The sequence below is a fragment of the Camelus dromedarius genome, chromosome 2 (assembly GCF_036321535.1).
Source record: "Camelus dromedarius isolate mCamDro1 chromosome 2, mCamDro1.pat, whole genome shotgun sequence".
NCBI classification, from domain to species: Eukaryota; Metazoa; Chordata; class Mammalia; order Artiodactyla; family Camelidae; genus Camelus; species Camelus dromedarius.
In genome coordinates, this window is record NC_087437.1 from 53645907 (window position 1) to 53668388 (window position 22482).

Genomic DNA, 22482 nt, shown 5'->3' on the forward strand with positions numbered 1-22482 from the left:
ACAAACGGTGTGGTGGGGTGGCCACAAGGAGCCACAGGGTGTCAGTGGCTGGCTGTAGATTTGCTGTTTTCTTCATGTATTTTATTTTATTTTTTGGTCCTGATTCAATGAGGGGTGGCAATAGGTGGTTTGCTTATTTCTAGAAACTATAAATATAAGATCTGAAGTTATTCTGTAATTCAGTCCACTGTTTGTAAATAAGCACCTACAATAAGCCAAGCCCTGCGTTTCATACTGGGCACGTCGTGATATGTAGCCCAGGGTGGGAGCCTGACTTTGGCTGGGAGTTGCTTTCTGTTGGTTCAGTGTTGGCTTGTTCTCTGTTGGTGATAATGTGAGTTGTTGTCATATTCTTCTGGAAGCCTGGTGGACGTTGTAAGGATTCGTCGAGTCCCACCAATGCAACAGTCCTTTATTGGATAGCCACTGTGTCCCAGGCACTGCACTGGGCACTGAAGTTTCAGAAATGGGCCAGGAGGGGTTTCCCTCTAGCAGGGGGTCTGCACGACAAGCAGGCATTACTCAGCAGTAGGTGGGAGCAGCTCGGGGCAAGGACAGTGCTGACGGGCAGGCTGGCTCTGCAGGAGGCCAGAAGCAGAAAGATAAGGCTACCTGGTTGCCAGGCAAGAGATCGCATCAAGACAGAGTCCTAGAGATGTTAAGTCAGTCTGCGACTGGGAAATTCAAAGCTTGGTATGTTTTCCCAAAGAATGTAAAGAGAAAAATTGACCACTCCTTTCCTTCAGTTTGGGCTGCTTAGATGAACCATCTTCCATCCGTGTCTCTCTCGAGTGGCTTGACAGATGAGAAAGGATGTTGGAGCTCTAAGTGCCTGTGACGAGAAGCTCCAGCCAGCTGGTGGACTTGGAACAGTGGGTTCAAGAGAGTTGGGAGCCCAGATTACATGGGCTCTGAAGGCAGAGGCTGTCTTAAAGTTGTAGGACTCAATGTTTGGGGGAACTCTTCTTTCCTGGGAAACTCAACCTTGGAGAGTAGGTGCTGACAAGAAGCTGAACAGAAGCCCTTCTGAGCCTCTGCTGAATGAGACCATGAACTGGGTTCCACCTCCCTACCTCCTGTCTCATCTCACTCCTACACATAAAAGTTAAGTCCTACCTCTACCATTTCCAAATCACTTGTGCAACTTGGAAAATTATTTCCATTTACAAAACCTTAGTATCTTCAGCTGTAAATGGAACTGATAAAATTAGCTATGCTCATTTCACAGGGTTATACTGGGTCTCATAAACCTAGTGACTGTGAAAGGGTCACCTGAATGGTAAAATAGTATACATGTGTTAAGTCTGGTAAGCACTCATAGTGAGGGTGTTTTTTGTGTGATTGTCTGATTAAGTTTTCTCTCTAGGGACGCTGATTTCTTTACTTCTTTTTTTTTTTTTTAACATTTTTTATTGATTTATAATCATTTTCAATGTTGTGTCAAATTCCAGTGTAGAGCACAATTTTTCAGTTATACATGAACATACACATATTCATTGTCACATTTTTTTCTCTGTGAGCTACCATAAGCTCTTGTGTATATTTCCCTGTGCTGTACAGTATAATCTTGTTTATCGATTCTACAGTTTTGAAATCCCGTCTAGGGACCCTGATTTCTGAATCCTGGTTGGTCAACATGGGTTTTTCACTGTGCTTTATCACAGATTCCAGTCCTTTTAGTCAGAGAGATCTGGGTTGGAATCCTGGTTCTGGCACTGATGAGCTACTGGCTTGCTTGTCAATAGCCCTGTAACCTTGCTAAGCCTCTGTTTCTTCATTTTCTCAAGTGGGGTTGTTAATGTCTATTCCATAGTGGCATAGCAAAAATTAAATGAGATAAAGGAGGTAAAGTGCCTACTGTATAGTAGGTGCTTCTTAAATGCTACTTTCCCTTCTTTTCTAGTTTTTCTTCAGCTGTCATAGAGTCCTGTGATTCACTGTGTTGGGTGTCAGGGGAAATTGAATTGTTTAGTTTTCTGATGATGCAACAAGCCCCTCCCCCATTTCATAATCTCATGTTTGAATTCTCCCTCTGTGTACATTTCATCCCTTCCAAAACTTTAGCAGCCCAAGGCAGGAATCCGTCCTCCCCAGAGCCACTTGTTCCTGAGGTCTGGGTTAGTGGGAAGCACTGGTTGGCACTTCCAGTGGATTCCAAGAATGGTCTGGATGTCACTTAATTAAAGAGTCTCAGTGAGGCAGGATCAAGATGGTGGAGTAGGGAGACACTGAGCTTAACCTCCTCTCATGAGCACACCAAAACTGAAACTACATATAGAACAGCTTTCTCTGAGAATGACCTGAAGACTACAGAATAGCTCTCCTACAATTAAGGATATAAAGAAAAAACACAGCAAGGCGAATAGGAGGGGCCGAGACATGATCACTTCAGGACCCTCCACCCCCTGGCAGGTGCCCCACAACAAAAGGGGACATCACAAACTTGGAGATCCTCCGTAAGAGCAAAGGGTTCAAGCCCCACATTGGGGGCCCTAGCCCTACGGACCAGCATCAAGAAGATGATCCCCCTTAACTGGTTTTGAAAACCAGTAGCCTTACAGCTGGGAGATCTGGAGGGCTATAGGAAACTGAGACTGTGCTCTTAAAGGGCTTGCACACAAACTTACTTTCTCCCAGGCCCAGTGCAGAGGTAGTGGATTGAAAAGCACCTGGCAATCTAGCCAGCCTGCCAAGACCACACCAGCACACCCCCTAGCCTCCACCTGGCTCCTCCAACTGTCCCCCATGCCAAGGCAGCAGCCCCTGGTGCACCCTGGAGAAGTCCTGGCACATGCCAGGCTGTGGCTCTAGTTTAGCTTCAGAACCCCCCACAAGGTGGCAATCACTGGTGCACCCTGGGGACAGAGTAATATGTTCCAAATGAAAGAATAAGATAAAACCTCAGGGAAAAAAAAACCCCAATAAAACTTAGATAAGTAATTTATCTCATAGAGAGTTCAAAGCAAGGGTCATAAATATTCTCACTAAAGTCAGAAGAATAGAGGAACACAGTGAGAACTTCAACAAAGAATTAGAAAATATAAAAAAGAACCAATCAGAGATGATGAAAACACTAACTGAAATGAAAAAATACACTAGAGGGAATCAACAGCAGATTAGGTGATACAGAAGAATGCATCAGTGACCTAAAAGACAGAATAGTGGAAATCACCCAATCAGAACAGTGAAAAGAAAAAAGAATTTTAAAAAATGAAGATTGTTTATTGGAGCTTTTTAAATAAAGGCCATTTATGACAAACCCACACCTAACATCTTACTCAGAGGTGAAAAGCTGAAAGTATTTCCTCTAAGATAAGGAACACGACAAAGATGCTCATTTTATTCAGCATAGTATTGGACGTCCTAGCCACAGCAATCAGACAAGAAAAAGAAAAGGAATCCAAATTGTATGGGAAGAATTAAAACTACCACTATTTGCAGATGACATGATTTTGTATTAGAAAACCCTAAAGACTCCACCAAAAAACTATTAGAACTAATAAATAAATTCAGTAAAGTTGCAGGATACAAAATTAATATACAGAAATTGTACTTCCATACTAATAATGAACTATCAGAAAAAGAAATCAAGAAAAGAAAACCATTTATAAACCACATCAAAAAAAACCCCAAAAACCTAGGAATGAATTTAACCAAGGAGGTGAAAGACCAGTACTCTGAAAACTATAAGACAACAGGCACATAAATAGATGCTCAGCATCACTGATCATCAGGGAAACACAAATCCAAACCACACCTCATACCTGTCAGAATAGCTGCCCCCAAAAAAGACAAGAAACAACAAGTATTGCCAAGGATGTGGAGAAAAGGGAACTCTCGTGCACTGTTAGTGGGAATATAAATTGGTGCAGCCACTATGGAAGGCAGTATGGAGTTTCCTTAAAAAGTTAAAGATGAGCCACCATATGATTTAGTGCTTCAATTTCTGGATATTTATTCTAAGAAAACAAAAACAATTCAAAAGATTTATGCACACCAATGTTCATTGTAGCATTATTTATAATTAACAGCAGCCAAGATATGAAAGCATCCTGAGTGCCCAACAGATGAATGGATAACCAATATGTATTTTACATATATACACACACATATACGTACATACACAAACACACACACCCAAACATGATGGAATATTACTGAGCCATAAAAAGAATGAAATCTTGCCATTTGTGATATGGATGGACCTAAAGGGTATTATGCTAAGTGAAATAAGGCAAAAACTGTTTTCAGGTATATGTGGAATCTAAAAAAGCAAAACAAACAAATATAATAAAACAGGAACAGTTTCACAGACATGGAGAACAAATTAGTGGTGTGAGAGGGGAGGGTGTTGGGGAGATGGGTAACATAGGTGAAGAGGATTTGAGGTACAAATTACCAGTTATAAAATAAGTCACGGGGATGTAATGTACTACACAGGGATTATTATCAATAACATTGTAATGACTCTATGATGCATAATCTATAAAAATATCAAATCACTATGTTTTATACCTGAAACTAATAAGTCAACCGTACTTCAATTAAAAAAAAAAGTCTCAGATGAAGGACCTGAAGTTCAGGTTGAGCCACGGCCTGTGTTCCACTCTGTCATTGATCGCTGTCCCTTGTTGCCACCACGTGGCCCTCTGGCCTAAGGGGCTGCTCTCTAGCCTCTGATCAGAACATCTCCTGTGCCTTTACATTATCTAGTTCAAAGCCTGTTAACACCATTTACATTTGGTCCTCCCAACACTCGGTGAATGAGACAGGGCAAAGATGACTACTCTACAGAAACTGAGGTGCAGAGGGGCTAAGTGACTTGCCTAAGGTCACCAGGAATGGGGACAAGAACCCAGGTTGTGTGACCACCCAGCTTAGTACTCCTGCCACCTCACCCTGATACCCTTAGGAGCGGGCTTCATGGAAGTGGACTCTAGGTTCCTAATCAGTTAGCAAACCCCTGCGGGTGATTGCTTAGACTCATCACGGTAAATAAACACAGTCACTCAGGGGAGAATTTAATGTTTTCAGAAGGTACAGACATTGTTTAAGTTCAAAGTGCTTCCATTTTCCACTCAGTTTCACAATAAATTCTGGGAAAACAGAGTAGGTCTTTACCCAGAAATAAAGGGGACTATTCAGGCTCTATTTGCTTAGTGAAATCCATTTTCCAGAACCTTTTCAGCAGTTCTGTAGATGAGGTAGTGAAAGGGACATGGATTATGGAATCAAGTGCACTTGGATTTGAGCCTCAAAGCTACTATTTACTCACCTGTGCGATTCTAGGCACTTCTTTTAACCTCCCAGAGCCTCAGGTGGCTGATCTATAAAGATGGAGATTATAACACCTTCATGGCGGGTGAATTTCAGGGCCCTTCTGCACAGCTCAGGGGATGCCCTTCTTATCAGATTATTATAAACTTGGTGCTCACTGAAGTTACGCATCACAGTGACCTGACTTATGGTGAAGTTAATGATTAAATGCCTAGTGTGCTTCATGCATTTTTGTTTTCATTTCCTTAATTGGTCCCAGGTCTGCTATCTTACCAAGATTCCCCACCTTTCTCAGTGAGGCGAGACAGTCTCCTGACACATGTTAGATTGTGAAGCTAACCCTTGGTTTTCTTCTCACGCCGGAGTCCAGCACTACCGCCCTTAGAGAGATGAGACACAGACCTATGACACTGTCTATGGCGAGAGGTCCCTTGCAATTTTAAAAAGGTACTGGGCCTTTTTCAGGGAGGTTGGGTACTTGTGACGTAGACAGGTCAGCCTGCCCTTCCTTTTCCTTTTGGCTTTTCAAGCATGTATGCTTTCATGGAACAAATAGTGTGAGATGTGGTTCTTGACCTCAAGAAGTCCAGAGGGCAGTCAGGGAGCTAGACCAAGACAGCACGAAGCTAAGACTCAGGGTGTGAGGCGGACTGGTGGAAGGGCGTGTAAAGTGATCACTGCACAGAGAGGAAGATGGGAGTTTGTCTGAGGACTGCTTTCTACTGTTAAAGCCCAAACAGAGGGTGGATTTTTATCTTTTTTTTTTGAGAGTTGATAAAGTTCGCAGACCTGGTGGGAGATAGACCTTGGCTGGAATTCAATTCTTGTCATTCTAAATCCATTGCTCAGTCCACCGTTACATTTAGATTTTCTTTACATCTTTTTTTGCCTTGTCTCTCTTTTTTTCAGGCTTGTTGTCCTGCTCAGAACAGAGTGGCTTCCTTGAACACGTCTTTAATTATGATTCACACCAACTTGAAGAAGAAATTCAGCTGCTGTGTGCTTGTCTTTCTCCTGTTTGCGATCATCTGTGTGTGGAAGGAAAAGAAGAAAGGGAGTTACTATGAGTCCCTTAAAATGCCCACCAAGGAATTCCAAGTGTTGAGGAGTCTGGAGAAACTGACCGTGGGGTCTGGTTCCCGGTCTGTATCTTCAGGAGGCACGCAGAATCCCCAGAGTCCCAGGGGCCCAGCCAAGGCCAAGCCAGAGGCCACCTTCCAGGTGTGGAACAAGGACAGCTCTTCCAAAAACCTTATCCCCAGGCTGCAAAAGATCTGGAAGAATTATCTGAGCATGAACAAGTACAAAGTGTCCTACAAGGGGCCTGGGCCTGGCGTTAAGCTCAGTGCAGAGGCCCTGCTTTGCCACCTCCGGGACCACGTGAACGTTTCCATGGTAGAGGCCACAGATTTTCCCTTCAACACCTCCGAATGGGAGGGTTACCTTCCCAGGGAGAACATTAGGACCAAGGCTGGGCCATGGGGCAGGTGTGCAGTCGTCTCTTCAGCGGGATCTCTGAAGTCCTCCCAACTGGGTCGAGAAATAGGTGGGTTCTAGGGTGTTAAGACTGTTATCTGAACAGCCAGTGTTCATCTGGGCACATGGACAGGACTGGGGACCAGGGGTCCCAGTGTGGCTCTAGAGGCTAGCAGAGCAGCCCCAGAGCAGTGTTTTCCAGCTGTCCTTCATGAGTCAGAGATGCCTTGAGAGGATGGGGACCCAGTCTTCTGGCACCTTTATCAATTAGAATGGCTTCATATTTTTTTAATCTGTCTTAAATATTGGTGTTCTACAGAAGAGTTTGTTTGAAAAGAGAGTTCCACTGTGACCACTAAACAAAATACCACTGACATTTAAAAATATTTAAAGCATAGATTTCTATCTTCAGGTTCTAGGTGAAATTCAGTAATTTTACTGATGAATTAGTGGCTGTCTCTTTTGGTCTCAACTACCTGGGCAATTTTCAGTTTTTCTCCTTAAAAAGAATTAATTGGGGGCTGTGAACCAACTCAAGAGGTTCATGAGTCCCTAAAATCACCTGCAAAAATATACTCTGATTAGGTGTCTATAGCATGGGTGTATATGTGTAAGTCAGTCTGCATTTTCCCAAAGAGAGAGTGCACGGCTTTTAGTTGATTTTCAAAGGTGTCTGTGACGCCCCCCCCAAAAGGTTAAAAAAAAAAATCACTGCTCAGAATATATCAATTTGCTTGTCTTGAAATCTTTTGCAGTTAGTGAAGATAGAGAATTATCCAGATTTGTAAACATGTGTACAGCACAGAGCTATGGATTTGCTTAAGGCTCCTTAGTTCCCTTATTTTGGGAGAATGTGCTTTCCGTTATTGTGAAATGAATCAGGCTAAAGAAAGCAAAACACAGGAAGCCTTGCTCTTCTGTCAGGCTCTGGAAAGTAGTCGAGCAGGTGAGGGCATATGTCTTCTTGTTTATTTCCTTTATGTGACTGCCAGGAAAAATGGCCGGAAACCCAGCACAGGCTCTCACAAGAAAAGTAGACCCAAACTGGATTCTCTAGAGCAGAGAGCAGTGGTGAGATCACATTTAGTACCTCCCCAGATAGGCAGCACTTTGGAACAGAAGCTGCCGAGGTAACCAACCCCACCCCAGCTTTTGCTTTTGCGGTTTCTTTTTTTTCTTCTTTTTCTAGAAACTAAATGTAATTACTTTTTGTTCATCCATAAGAGGAACTAAATTTCTTTCTTTCTTGCCCATTTTTGCTCCTTAGTGGTAATGGTTAGAACATTCCAGGTCCTGAAATGTTAGCTGGTCCTCAACACATCATCGTTGTCTGCCGGACTGGAGTTGTGTTGAAGTTTCAGGCAGAGCCTAACACTTCCATGAATTGGGACTATAATCATTATTTTTATGCACTCCGTAAAACTTCGCAGCGATTTAACGAAACATTAATTAAAATAACCTTTTCCTGTAGACTGCAGTTATAGTTTCAAATATGTGTTTCCATGGAAGGACTTTGATCCTGAGATCTAACACAAATTGCATGGTAGACTTCAAATGTTCTGCATTTTATAGTGTTTCCTTTGGGCATTTAGTCCAACATGTATTTAAAGGAGTTCGTTCATGTCTTCTTTTATTCAATTCATGGATTCATCAACAGTAACAAACAGCAGCTTAGACTACAAAGGGGAAGGGGAAAGGAAAGGCCCTCTGTTAATGGCCTCCGAGCTTGCCAGGCCCCCGGCATTCCCACTGCACCTGGAATCTGTCCAGCCTATTCCCAACTGTTGAACATACCAGATGGTTTCACATTGTTTGCTCTTACAAAGAGCTAATGAGGCTTTTGTGCAGATAATTTAAGTGACTACCACTGCCCTTCAAAGGGGAAAATATTCTCAGGAGTGGGACTAGGATACCAAAGTAAGATATGTTTCATGGCTTCTTGTTTCTTTTGGTCTATTACAAAATTGTTTACCAGAGGGATTGTAATAATGCACTGTTTCCAGCAGTCCCACAAACCAGCCAATGGCAGGCAATTGTTTTTGATATGTATGCATGTAAAGTATCTTAGATTTGTTTGAATTTTCATTTCAAACAATAGCACATTTGAAAAATATAATAACTAATAGGAGTAACACTTTCTGTGCACCTGCTATGGGCCTAAGAAGCCTTGTTCTTTTAATCCTCCCAGTAATCCTACGAGGTAGGTACGATTATTTTTCCCGTTTACTGATGAGCTGAGTGTTGATGTTCAAAGAGGTTACACAACTGATTCATAGCAGACTGGGGCTTGAAACCTTGGACTTGACTCCAAGGCCCTCACACTTAGCCTAACCTCTGCTTTTGTACCTCACAATGATTGTGTCTTTATAGTAATAAATGAATCCTTTGTTAGGCTAAAATAATCCCTTGATATTCTTGCTTACTTGCTCACCTAGAGGAAGGGAGAAGAATGTTCTGAGTTGAGGCAAAAGCAGGAAGTAAAGGCTGCATGGAAAAACGTGCAAAGTATGTTTGGGCATCATAAATAATCCTATTTTGAAATTGACACAACATTGTAAACTGACCATACTTCAGTTTAAAAAAAAGGGGGGGGGAGAAAACCCCAAAAAGCAATTAATTTTGTTTGCCTTGGAGGTGGGGCCCTGCAGGGTGAAGAGGGTGGAGGAACAGGTCAGAAAGGCAGTCAGGGATCAGCTCGTAGATTGCTGATGGTCACAGTAAGGACTTTGGATTTCATTTTTTTTAGCCACAGATAGCCCTAGAAGGTTTTTGAGTGGACAAGTGATGGGATCATGTGTATTTTTGAGAGATTTCTCATTTCTCTGAGTCCCCTTCTCTCTGGGCACTGCTATATAGTCTCTGGTTATTAGGGACTATTGCCCAAGTGACAAGTGCCAGGCCTGCTGAGCAGGGGTGCTGGTGATGGAAAGACAGGGTCTGATTTGAGAGGCATCCTGAGGTAGAAGAGACAGAACGTTCTAACTAGAAATGACCTTGAGGGAGAGGCAGGAGCCAGAGTCTCTGGCCCGGGAGTGGCTCTGTTGTATCACAGGGGAGCTTGCTTCTGGAGAAGGATCAGTTCCATCCTGGATGTGCTGAGTCTGGCGTGTTTGTGGACTTCCCTGGGTAGATCCTGCTGCAGCTCCGTATTTGCTTCCAGGAAAGGGTCAGATTTAGGAGTCATTTGTATCAAGGTGATAGTTGTAGTCCAGGAAATAGGACTGATGAGAAAACCTAGAAAAAAGATTACATTTGAAGAACAGGGAAAGAACAGAGACAAGGAAATAAAAATCAGGAAGGCCAGTGATGGAGGAGGGTATAGCTCAGTGGTAGAGTGCATGCTTAGCATGCATGAGATCCTGGGTTCAATCCCCAGTACCTCCATTAAAAGAAAAATTAAGTAAATAAACCAAATTACCTCCTACCCCCCAAAAAAACCCTAAAAAGAAAGAAAATAATAATAATAAAATTGTAAAAAAAAAAAAAGGAAAGGCCAGTGAGAAAGGCTGGAAGAGAGGAGGAGTGTACAGTATGATGGAAGGCAAAGGGGGATGCAGTTTGGGCATATTTGGGGGCAGATGGAGTCCTGGGCAGAGCAAGGACTGGGAAGACACCCTTGGATTGAGTAGCTCAGAAATCATGATTGTTTATATCAGGGCTCAGCAAACTTTCCCTGTAAATGACCAGATAGTAAATACTTTTGGTTTTGAGGACATAGAGTGTCTCTTACGAGGACACAACTCTGCCATTCTAGTGCGAAACCAACCAGAGACAGTAGTAAATAAATGTACTTGGTTGTGTTCCAATAAACCTTTATTTACAAAAATGGGACAGGTCAAATTTGGTCTGTAGGCCATAGTTTGCCAGACCTGATCTGTGTCATACCGGGTTCTCCTAACCAGAATCAGAATATAGTCTTCCATAAATGGTTATATGATTCATTAAGCTAACTGGAAAATATGAAAAATGTTTAGTCCAAATAATGATAAAATTTCTTTCACCATAACTTTTAGCTATTTAGAATTATTATACCTGTGGGCAGTAAGTTTTGATGTATTTATGAATTTACTAGCAAGCTGAATCTGTCAAATTTTCTAGGCATGCAGTTATATCCTGTGCATATCATAGTGCAATTATTTCTTCCTTTTCTCATTCGCATCTTTTTCTGCTAAGTTAAAGAGAAGTGGAGGCCCCTGTCTGCTACAGTCTTCGCCCTTTCAGGTTTGTTTGCTGGGATCTCAGTAGCTGTGGATTTTTCCTGGTGATTTCCTGGAAACCTATTTGAGTTTGAAAGTCTTTTAGTCTGCGATAGCAATAGCAAAGGACAGTTTGGCAAACAAAGATCTTTCCCCCCCTTTTTTATGAGCCCAAATTTAGTGGCCTGTTTTAAAATTTTCTCCTTTGATTGATTTTTTAAAAAATCTTAGAATAAAATCCAAACTTCATAGCTGGCTTCTGCAGCCTACATGATCTGGTTCCTGCCAACCTCTTTCACTGCATCTTTATTTTTCCTTCCCTCAGTCACTTGTCTCCAGGCAAGTCCTTGCCCTCTTTGGGTCTTGACACTGCTGCATCCTCTGGCTGGAATGCACTTCCCTGGGCCCCTCCCATGCCCTATGGGTCTCAGCTCAGAGGCAGTCCCTGAATTATCCCTCTGCCTAAAGGACATTCCCCCAGGGTCTCTGGTACACAAACTGCAATTATCTCGAATACAGGTGTTGTGCTTATTTATTAATGTTTCTCCTTGTAGTAGATTTCAAGGTCTCCAAGGGCAAGGACTTTGTCTTTCTTGCTCACAACCATTGTTTTCAGCACCTAGAACAGTGCCTGGCAGTGCGTAGGTGCTTGATCAGTATTTACTGAAGGAACAAAAACATTCTCCTTTCTCATGGTCAACTCTTAGGATCTACCCTAAGCCTCCTGTGCTGGGTGTTCTCCATCTGCCCCTCCAAATCCACTCTCCACCCTTTCCAAGACCCTGTGCCCTGGGAAATTGATATGTGGACTGAGTCAATTGGGCTTCCTTGCCCTCTGGTGTTTATTTGGGCCTGGACAGTGTTAGTGCTGGTATAAAATGGAGAGGAAGGAGGGGAGTGAGGCAGTGTATCTGTCTCCTCCCTCCCCCGGCTCCCTCCCTCACCCCCACCCCTGCCCAGTCTCTCCTTGCAGAGTCACCACCGCTCCTCTCCCTTGACTGAAAGCTTCAGCCCCTTTCAGGCGGCCCTTTCTGGCTCTAGTCCTGCTCTCTCCTTTTCCCTCCGGGCGTGGAAGTCAGAAGGGAGGAGGAATGAGCCTCTGGGGCATTGAGTCCCTTCTAGAGCTGTGTTTTCCTAAAGGCCAGGGTTCCTGCCAGGTGGCCGGCCTCAGCTCGGGTCTCCGCCCTCTTGCCCTGTTAGCCGTAGGGGTGGGATTGGTCCCCTGCTAGAGCCAACCCCGGTTATTGCCTCATTCTTTACTGACCTCTGCCTTGTTAGATTCTACCTACAGCTTGGCAAATAGTCCTTTATTTGCTTGTCAGTGACTCCATTCGGACTTGCCATTCTTTTCTCCTGGGACTCTCAGAGTAACAATTTATTCACCTGTGAAGCTGAATTAGCGACATGAACCAACATTTCCAGTGTGGTTATTGCTGGTCACTTTTGAAACCAGAGACCAGTTCTGACAAAACTTACTGCAGTCTGAGTTGTGTAAAGATAGACTTCCTGTTTTATTTGCAATCTGGTGTGCCCGTCCTGTAATCTGATAGTTTGCATATGCACATCTTAAGTAACCTTTAAATCATTTTGATAAAATTTTGTCCTAGGGTTAAAGATAGGGCTGTTTTTGTGAATGAGACGTCTAGATTCCTGAGGTTTCGTATATACGTTAGAATTGAAAGAAAGAGGGGGGCTTTTATCCCTTAATTCTGTGAGTATTCTCTTTCTAAATTATCTTGTATTGAGCCCAGAGCCACTCCTGCCCTTCTCCTGATGCCACCTTTGTGGATGAAGAACCATCCAAAATAAATCCACATGGAGGGAAACAGAACAACAGAGGATTGGGTTGACCTCCAAATCTTGTGCAGATTTCAGTGGTGAACTGAAGCTTGTTGGATCAGATAAGCTCGGGATGAGCGCTCCTGAGGTCACAGAGGCTCAGGGCTAGGATGAATCTTAAAAGCCATCAGTTCCCTCCCCCATCAGACTGGCCAGTGCCAGGAAGAGAAACGTCCCCAAGTCTTCCAGTCTCTGCTTGAATAGCTACAAGCGCAGGGAACCAGACCCGGGGAGTGAGTAGATTTTTAAAAAGATGGTCCGTTTGATTTTGACTGGATTTAAGACAAAGAGCTTTTTTTTTTTTTAAATAGAAAATATAGAGTTTAATTTAGCTCAATGACGTCTTGTCCCATCTCTGCCACCACCCAAGTTTCAGATCCTTCTTGAGCCTTGGGTCTCTACATGAAACACTTAGGGAGCTGTCTTGGATGCCACAGTGAATCCCTCCCATTTGCTGAATGCTGTGAGCTTTTCAGAGCGCTGTAGGTACTTTGCACATGTGGGTTAGCCCGAGCTTATGGCAGTATCTTCATTTTTGTGACAGGAATAGAAGTATGACCCACTCGCAATAGCAAGAGAATACCGGGTGGTAACTGGAATAGTGACTCCACCAGCATCGCCCTGTTCACGTGCCCCCTGTGCCGAGGCACGCTGGCCTCATTGAATGGATCTCAGGAATGCCACGATATGGACCTCTTTAGCCCTCGTAGTGGCTGCAGAGACAGGCGGTCATCCCTGCTCGTGAACTCGATCTTGCTGCCCCATACAGATAAGCTAAATTGCCCTTGGGTGCCATGATGAGAGACAGACTGGGAAGTGTTATTCTCTTGCCCCTCCCCTCCTCCTGCCCTCCCTCCCTGCAGACCTTATCTCTTTCTGCACACCACTGATGCACACCACCTATTTTCTGTTTCTGGTTTATAGACAATCACGATGCAATCCTGAGGTTTAATGGGGCGCCCACAGCCAACTTCCAACAAGACGTGGGGACGAAAACCACCATTCGCCTGATGAACTCTCAGGTAAAATTTCTTCTGTGCAGATACGTGGTCAGAGAAATTTCCTTCCACAAACGTGGACAGGGCTGACTGGAATGTAGTGAGCAGTGCAGGACTCCGCAGTCAGCCTGCCAGGGCTGCCTCTCATTCGCTATGTGATCACGCACGCGTTGCTTATGCTTCTGGTTGCTCATCTGTAAAGAGGGGAGGATAATAGTACCTCCCTCCCAGGGTTGCTGCGAGGACCACGTGAGAAAATCCACGGGCTCTGACGCAGAATGCGCTTACTAGGAGCACATAAACGCCACCAACTTAATTAAGTCCCTTGACCTTCCTGAGTCCGGGATTCCCCAGTGGAGGAGAAAACAGTGAATCCGTGATCCAGCCTGGCCCTGGGGTCATGAACAAGCCCCTGGGCATTAGTCTGCCTCAAGGGAGGTGCCCAGCGTGCAGAGAGAGTCGAGCTCTGCTGTCCCTGTGGCTGCCAGGTCACAGCCAGAGTGTGGCCTGAGGGACAGCAGAGCAGAGAGCCTCCAGGGAGAGAAGTAAATGCAGCGGTGAATGTGGGTGTGCTTTATATGCTGCCGAGTGTTAGACAAGTGTTAGAAGACAGTGTCACCGGTGATTCTGTGGAACACAGATTCACATTCAGGTATTACCTCATGAGTTCCCCTAGGCAGTTCGTTTCCTGCAGCATTTTTAGGCAGCCTATGCTGATTTCTCAATACTAGTGGGAACTCAAGAAATACTCTTGCCACAAATTTCAGTTAATAGATGAAATTAGTGGAACAATTGGATTACACAAATATCAAAAACAGCATGAATGGGCATGATTCCACTTACACGAAGTACCTGGAGTGGTCAAACCCACAGAGACAGGAAGTGGAATGGTGGTTGACAGGGCCTGGGAGGAGAGAGGAATTATTGTTTAATGGATATAGAGTTTCAATTTGGGAAGATGAAAAACTTCTGGAGATGGATGGTGGTGATGGTTGTAAAGCATTGTGAGTGTACGTAATGCCACTGCACCATACACTGAAAAATGGGTAAAATGGTATATTTAATGTACATTTTATCACACATGCACATAAGTTTAAGTCAATGAGGAGAAAGCCAGTTGCTAGAAGGAGAAACTGAATATTCTAAAAAGGGGAGATAATTAAGAAAGTGGAGGGCAGTGGTTGGTCCAAAGCCTAGCGGAGGGTGAACCTCAGCAGGAGGGAGTCAGAAGGGAGCAAGGAGAGGAGGGGAGCAGCTGGAGGCAGTTTGTAGTGGAAGGATGGAGGAGTTTCTGTTTTCTGTGCAAAGTAGGATACAGAGAAAAGGAGGCTTTTTGAAGGGAGGCTGAGAGGAAGAGAGGCTTCAGCAGAGGAGGTTTGAGCAAAGAAAGTTTGAAATTGTCATTGAGGAGACTGGAAGAGGGAGTAAGCCAGAAGAAAGGAGTAGGATTTCCAGGCCATGCTGGCCACGTGGAGGTTGGGAGCATGAATTCAGAGAGAAATCAAGCTCTGTTTGTTCAGGGGTGGGGTGACTGCAGATCAGTGGGCAGCCGCAGTCAAAAAAGGGAGCATGGAGGAGGCTTGAGAATTGTCTTGGATTCGGGATGCTACCCCCTTCTTGGGCATCTCTTCCTGGTGTTTAGTGAAGAAGTAAACCTCAGTCCTCAAAGATTCTGAAACTGTATTTTCCAGCAATTCCTCCTCTGGGTATATATATCCAAAGAAAACAAAAACACTTTGAAAAGATACATGCATCCCACCATTCATAGCAGCACTATTTACAATAGCCAAGATATGGGAACAACCTAAGTGTTGTTCATCAATCAACAGATGAATGGATAAAGAAGATGTGGTATGTATCCACAATGGAATACTACTCACCCATAAAAATGAAATCTTGCCATTTACAACAACATGGATGGAATTGGAGGGTATTGTGCTTAGTGAAGTAAATCAGAGAGAGAAAGACAAATACTGTATGATATCACTTACACGTGGAATCTGAAAAATAAAACAAGCTAGTGAATATAGCAAAAAGAAGCAGACTCACAGATATAGAGAACAAATTAGTGGTTACCAGTGGGGAGAGGGATGAGGGGAGGTGCAAGACAAGGACAGGGGAGTAAGAGGTAGAAACTGCTATGTACAAAATTAAAAAGCTACAAAGATATATTATACAGCACAGGAAATATAGCCAATATTTTGTAACTTTAAATGGAGTATAACCTTAGAAAATTGTGAATCACTATGTTGTACACTGGAACTTATATAATATTGTAAATCAACTCTATGTCAATTTAAAAAGAAAAAGAAAAAAGCCAAGGTAAGATTGCCTGGGAATTAAGAGACAGACTTTGTTCAGATTTTTCCCTCAGCCCTTCCTATGTGAGTGACTTGCAAGTTGCTTTGTCTTTCTGAGTCTCAGCTCCTGTATTTGTAAAGGGAAATAAGAAAAGATACCACACAGGGTCTTTGTAGGATCCAGTGAGATTGCTGAGCATGGAGCAGGGCACTCAGAGGCCCATATGCTGCCGCAGGGGCTCTCTGAATGGTGGCCGTGGTCGCTACTGAAGCGTGAAGCCTGCCTCTGTGTGCTGGGCAACCACAGTCCTTCCCGGATCCCAGGCGCGAGTGTCTCCCAGCAGGGATGTCAGCCAGCTTGGGGCTGCTTTGGAGGTTGCTTTCTCCCAGCGAAGGGAGAAAAATAAAGGCTAATTTTCAGGAAAAATTAAGCTCATGACTGTCATACAGATAGTCTATTTTGTCCCTAGGAGGGAACCAGGCAAATGTTATAACTGGTTCAGGAGAATATTCAGAACAGTACAAAATTTGAATAAAGGAAAGAAACTGTTTTTTCCATGAGGTGGGCAGGAGGAGGGCGGCAAGGCTGAATAAGCATGTCTGTAGTTAGCTGCAACTTACAAAGAGCTGCAGAACAGCTCCCATAGGATCAGAATCTGATAAAGAGGAAGGGTGTCCTGTAGACAATGCATAGTTTTCCACTGAGGTCCGCACTTTCTCCTCCACTTCCAGATCGCAGTGCTCCCTCTGCCAGGGCTCAGGGGAGGGTGGCTGACTTCCCAGGGTACATTTTCCACTCTCAGTAAAGCCTTTCCCAGTTCTCCTCAGGCACACTCACCCCCTTTCCTCTCCTGTAAGTGGCACTAAGAACCTAGGCTGGTCCTCTGACACTGGTCACAGGCAGCCCCCTGGCTGGCTCCTTGTGATACTGACTTGTAACTGACACCCTTCTGTTACTGCCCTTTCTCACCTTGGTATCCTAGGAAGCTGGCAGTCTGTCTCCTCTTTTGTCCTGGTTGGTTATCCCAGCTGTTCTGTGTCTGTGTCTGAGCAAACCGAGTCACCACCATGGTGCACAGACAGCACCTGGCACCCCAAGGTCACGGGGGGAATAGCTGTGGGTTTAGTAAATTGTGCAGCTCACTGTCTTCCCTGATGGGAGCTCCTCTGGACAGCAGCTCTCTTCTGAGGGGAGCAGGGTCCGTGCTTGTTTGCTTAGCTCCCAGACTCCTCACATGCAGAGGACATCTTTTTGGGCATCTGGCCGGTGATAGAGCTATAGAAAACGAACAGGCGGTTTCTTATTGAGAAGGTGGCTTTTTATAGAGAACAGTGTCATACCGTGAAGTTTCAGCAGATCTGCTCAGGCGTGTATGTGCCAGGTGTTGTTATGAGATTCAACAGGAAAACCGTTTAGAGCTAAATGTGCATCTTTAAATTCAATTCTGACTCTAAGTGTAAGAAGGTTTTCTGAGACTCTGCTGAGCCCCTGTTATGCTCAGTGGGCCTGCAGGAGGAGACAGTGGGACACCGGGGCCCAGGGGCTTCCTTAGAAGCTCTTGTACAGATTGAGGAGGGGAAACCTACATCCTGTGTGTCCTGAAAACATATCCAACATATGCTGACTGGATTTCAACCAGAGCGTTCCCTGATCATATGATGGGACTTATCTTGAGATGATAAGATGATCTTATTACACACATCTATGCTCTAAGGGCCACGCCTGCCTTTCTTATTTGATCTTCATGACAACCCTGTGAGGTGTGATCACCAACCACCATTCTACCTGAGGACACTAAGGCTCAGAGGGTTGAAGTGAGCTGCTCAGGGTGCTGCAGAAACTAAGCAGTGGAGGTGGATTTGGACCTAGTTTGTTTGCCAGCGATGCTTTAAATCCCTAAGCTTTCTCTGAGCTTTTCTAGGTCGTTGATGTTTTTCAGGACCAGAGAAGGAGCTGCGACTTGATATTGGACGCAGCTTGCCTTCCTTTCCAAAGCCCTGCGTCCTAAGTGGTTTTCAACGTGTCAGAGCTGCTCCTGGTCTTCTTTTCCTTATGTAGCCCATCCATCTGGTGTGCAGTCAGCTACCTAGATTCCATTCAGTCGAGCAAATAAGCTCCCACAGGACCCCGCCTCGAATGAGGGGAGAGCAGGAAAATGCAATGTTCTCCTCCCTGCAAGGGGTTCGCCCCACCCGCCCTGGCCCACAACACACACAAAGCCAGTGAAAGATGCAGTACAGAGCTGGGTGCGTTATTCTTTTTCTATGAGTTGGGCTATTTTAGATGCCTCATATAAACTGGAATCATGCAGCATTTGTCCTTCTGTGACTGGCTTATTTCACTTAGCATAATGTCCTCCAGGTTTTCCCACGTTGTCAATATATGGCAGAACTTCCTTCTTTTTTGAGGCTGAGTAATGGTCTATAGAAACAGATTGTTGAATGGTGGTGGTCAGGGGCTGGGGTGAGGGGCAGAGGGGGAGTTGCTATTCAATGGGTATAAGTTTCAGTTATGCAAGATGAATAAATTCTAGAGATCTGCTGTATAACATTGTGTCTGTAGTTAACCAGAATATATTTTGCACTTAAAAATTTGCTAAGAGGTTATATCTCATGTTAAGTGTTCTTACAATAATAATAATAATAATAATAATAATAGGCAGAGTGTACTCCCGCGTGGGGCTGGTATCCTTTGACCACGCAAAAGCAGTCTTTGGCGTGGAGTTCTGCCTGTGAGGGCACTACTGAATCTAGAAGGGAGCATTCAAAAACCTATATTTAGTTTGTGGAAAACATCTGTCTTTGAAATAACTTCTTCTCTGACTCCCTCCCCCATTTCAGCTCAGTCACCACCCATAACCAGTGCTTACGTCAGAGTCTCACTCAACCTAAAAATGTCTACACTCTGAGGTGATTGCTAGGAATGTTTGCATCTATGTTCATGAGGGATACAGGTTGTAATGTCCCTCTCCTGTAACGCCGGTCTGCATTTCTGATATCAGAGTTATGCTGCCCTTGTCAAGTGACTACAACAATTGGGAATACTTCCTCTAACATTTTCTGGAGGAGTTTGTGTAGCATGGCTATTACTTTTTTTTTTTTTTTAATGTTCGGTAGAGTTTACCAGTAAAGCCACCTGGGCCTAGAATTTACTCTGTAGGGAGGTTTTTAGCTACAGATTTAATTTCTTTAACAGATATAGGGCTATTCATGTTACCTGTCTCTTCTTGACTTTTGAGCTTTGGTAGTTTGTATCTTTCAAGGACTTTGTTCATTTCTTCTAAGTTATTGACTTTGTCATTCATTGTATTTTCTCACTATCCTTTTAATATCTGTAGAATCTGATGTGATGTCTGAGGTGACTGACATGCCATCCTTTGAGGTGGTCCAGATGGTACTGGAAATCACAGAGCTGAAAAGGACTTTGGAGATCAACCAGCCATTCACTCACTGCAGAAGTTCTTATTGATCAGCCTGATCCCCGGTGAGCGGAGCTAGAACTCAGCCACCAACAATGACAGCAGAGCAGTAACAGACATGCTCCCTGCCCTAGTGAAGACCAGGGTCTTGCCTGATTTTCTTATTTTACAAATGAGATCACTGAGGCCTGAGAGGAGCAGGTGACCCGCACAGTAACACAGAGGGCAACGGCAGGCCCACGTGGGCGGAAGCCCTCCCAGCAGCTGGTCTGGGGCTCGTGCCTGGCTCTCTGGTGACATCTACCATGTCCATGTTTTCTTACTCACTCGCATCACCTTGTTTATCCATCTCACTCGGTGCCTAGCTCTCCCATATGAGGGAAGGCAGTTTTGTCTGTTTTGTACCCTGATATGCCCAAGTACTCAGAATAGTGCCTGTTACATAGATGTGCACTAAAAGTTTGATAAGTGAAGTATAGTCCAGGGACCCTTCTGCTCAGTCAGTGGATTGCCTCAAACTTCCTTCAATTTCTTTAACAAAGTTTTTTTTGAGCTTTTTATTTGCAGGTACTTTAAAACTTCCAGAAAAGTTGCAATAACATGACTAATACAGAGAATGCCTATATGCCATTTATCCAGATTCACTTACTATTTTTTCATCTCACCCCATTACTGTATCATCTGCTGTATTCATCTTTCATGATGTTTTTTCATTTGAGAGTAAGTTGTATATATTATAGACATTAATCCCTAAATACTTGGTGCAGACTGAAAGTTTACAGCTGCTCTACCCCCACTCCAATTCATATATTGAAACCCTAACCTCTAATATGATAGCATTTGGAGATGAGGTCTTTGGGAGAGAGGTGTGTTTATATAAGGTCTTGAGGGTCGGGGCCCCCATGATGAAGGGATCAGGATCCTTATGGGAAGAGGAAGAGAGACCAGGGCTCGCTTTCTCTCCACCCTGTAAAGACACAGTGAGAAGGTGGCCATCTGCAAGCCAGGATGAGGACCCTCGCCAGGGACCAAAACTGCTGGCACCTTGACCTTGGACTTCCCAGCCTCCAGAAATATGAAAAAGAGGTATCTGTTGTTTATGCTACCCAGTCTCTGGTTTGTTGTTACAGCAGCCTGAGCAGACTAAGAGATTTTTTTGGTACTGAGAAGTAGAGTGCTGTGGGGACAAATATCTACATATGTGGAAGTGGCTTTGGAATTGAGTAATTGGTAGAATCTGGAGGAGTTTTGAAGGGCCTGCTAGAAATATAGACATAGAGGGGGATGTTGGTGAAGACTGAAAGAAAAGAGGAGAGCTGGAGAGAAAGCTATCTTTTTAAAGAAGATAAAATAATCATGAACAGAACGTTGGCAGAAATATGGACAATAAAGGCCATTCTGGTGCAGTCTCAGATGAAACGAGGAACGTGGTACTGAACAACAGAGAAAAGGTGATCTTTGTTATGAAGTGACAAAGAACTTGGCTGAACTGTGTTCTAACGTTTTGTGGAAGGGGGAACTTGCGAGTGACGGAACTGGGTATTTAGCTGTGGCAATTTCAAAGGAAACTGTTGAAGGAGAGGCTTGGTTCCTTATGACTGCTTTTTAGTAAAATGTGAGAGGAGAGAAATGAATCAAAGAAGGAATTGTTTAGCAAAAAGGAAACAGAACTTAAAGATTTGGAAATTCTCAGCTTATCTGTATTGCAACAAAATGAGAAAGCTTGTTCTGAGAAAAACACTAAGGGAGTGGTCCAACGAGCATTTGATAAAAGCATCAGTGTGGGAGTAAGTCATGGACCTCATCGGCTCCCCCAGCAGAAACACTGCTAGTGCTGAACTGAAGGAGATGGACACAGGATGAAACGAAGGCAGGCTGCCAGACTTTGATTCTACAGGACCAAGCTGTAGAGCTCTTTGGCTGCAAACATGTACTATGTACTATTCTTCAAGATAAGGAAGAACGATCCCAGAAATCATCAAGGCTGCCTCCTTGGTTTCAAGCGGGGCGGCGGCATTGCCTTGATTTCAGTAGAGCCACATGACAGCTGCCCAGGGCCCTGGGGGAGTGACTCCTGCCTGGCAGAGCCAGGATCAATGCCTCACCACGTCCATAAGACACAGCGTCAAACCAAAGAGGAATATTCTCAAGCCTTAAGATCTAATAGTACTTATTTTGCTAGATTTGGACTTTCTTGGAACCTGTCTCTTCTTTCTTCCTTTCAGTTTCTCCATTTTGGAATGAGAATCTCCATCCTATGCCTGTTTCTACCATTATATTTAGGAAGCACGTAATTTATCTAGTTTCACAAGTTTGCAGCAGAAGAGTTTTGCTTCAGGACGAATTGTTTCACTCTTGTCTGATTTAGATAATACTTAGATAAGACTTTGGATAAGTAAAACAAAATGGCAACCTATGGAATGGGAGAAAATTTTTGCAAACGATGAAACCGACAAAGACTTGATCTCCAGAATATATAAGCAGCTCATACGACTTAGTAAGAAAAAACCAAACAACCCAATCCAAAAATGGGCAGAAGACCTAAACAAGCAATTATCCAAAGAAGAAATACAAATGATCGATAGGCACATGAAAAAATGCTTTATATCACTAATTATCAGAGAAATGCAAATCAAAACTACAATGAGGTATCACCTCACACCAGCCAGAATGGCCATCATTCAAAAGTCCACAAATGATAAATGCTAGAGAGGCTGTGGAGAAAGGGAACCCTCCTACACTGCTGGTGGGAATGCAGTTTGGTGCAGCCACTGTGGAAAACAGTATGGAGATTCCTCAAAAGACTAGGAATAGACTTACCATATGACCCAGGAATCCTGCTCCTGGGCATATATCCAGAAGGAACCCTACTTCAAAAAGACACCTGCACCCCAATGTTCATAGCAGCATTATTTACAATAGCCAAGACATGGAAACAGCCTAAATGTCCATCAACAGATGACTGGGTAAAGAAGTG

At 44.0% G+C, this 22482-nt stretch overlaps 1 protein-coding gene and 1 long non-coding RNA gene across 2 annotated transcripts in view; one reads left to right on the plus strand and one right to left on the minus strand.

The window, feature by feature from the left end:
• Positions 1 to 22482, plus strand: part of ST6GAL1 (ST6 beta-galactoside alpha-2,6-sialyltransferase 1) — a 116172-nt gene that overhangs the window by 77854 nt on the left and 15836 nt on the right. Inside the window, exons 5-6 of the mRNA XM_031452897.2 lie at positions 6187 to 6823; positions 13713 to 13810. Of these exons, the coding sequence (XP_031308757.1) occupies positions 6187 to 6823; positions 13713 to 13810 (735 nt within the window). The remainder of the gene's footprint in view (positions 1 to 6186; positions 6824 to 13712; positions 13811 to 22482) is intronic.
• LOC135322882 (uncharacterized) lies at positions 13804 to 17356 on the minus strand. The gene is made up of 3 exons (XR_010383869.1): positions 15667 to 17356; positions 14630 to 14690; positions 13804 to 13980 (listed from the first exon to the last, which is right to left on the minus strand). It is a non-coding gene; the product is annotated as an uncharacterized LOC135322882 (long non-coding RNA).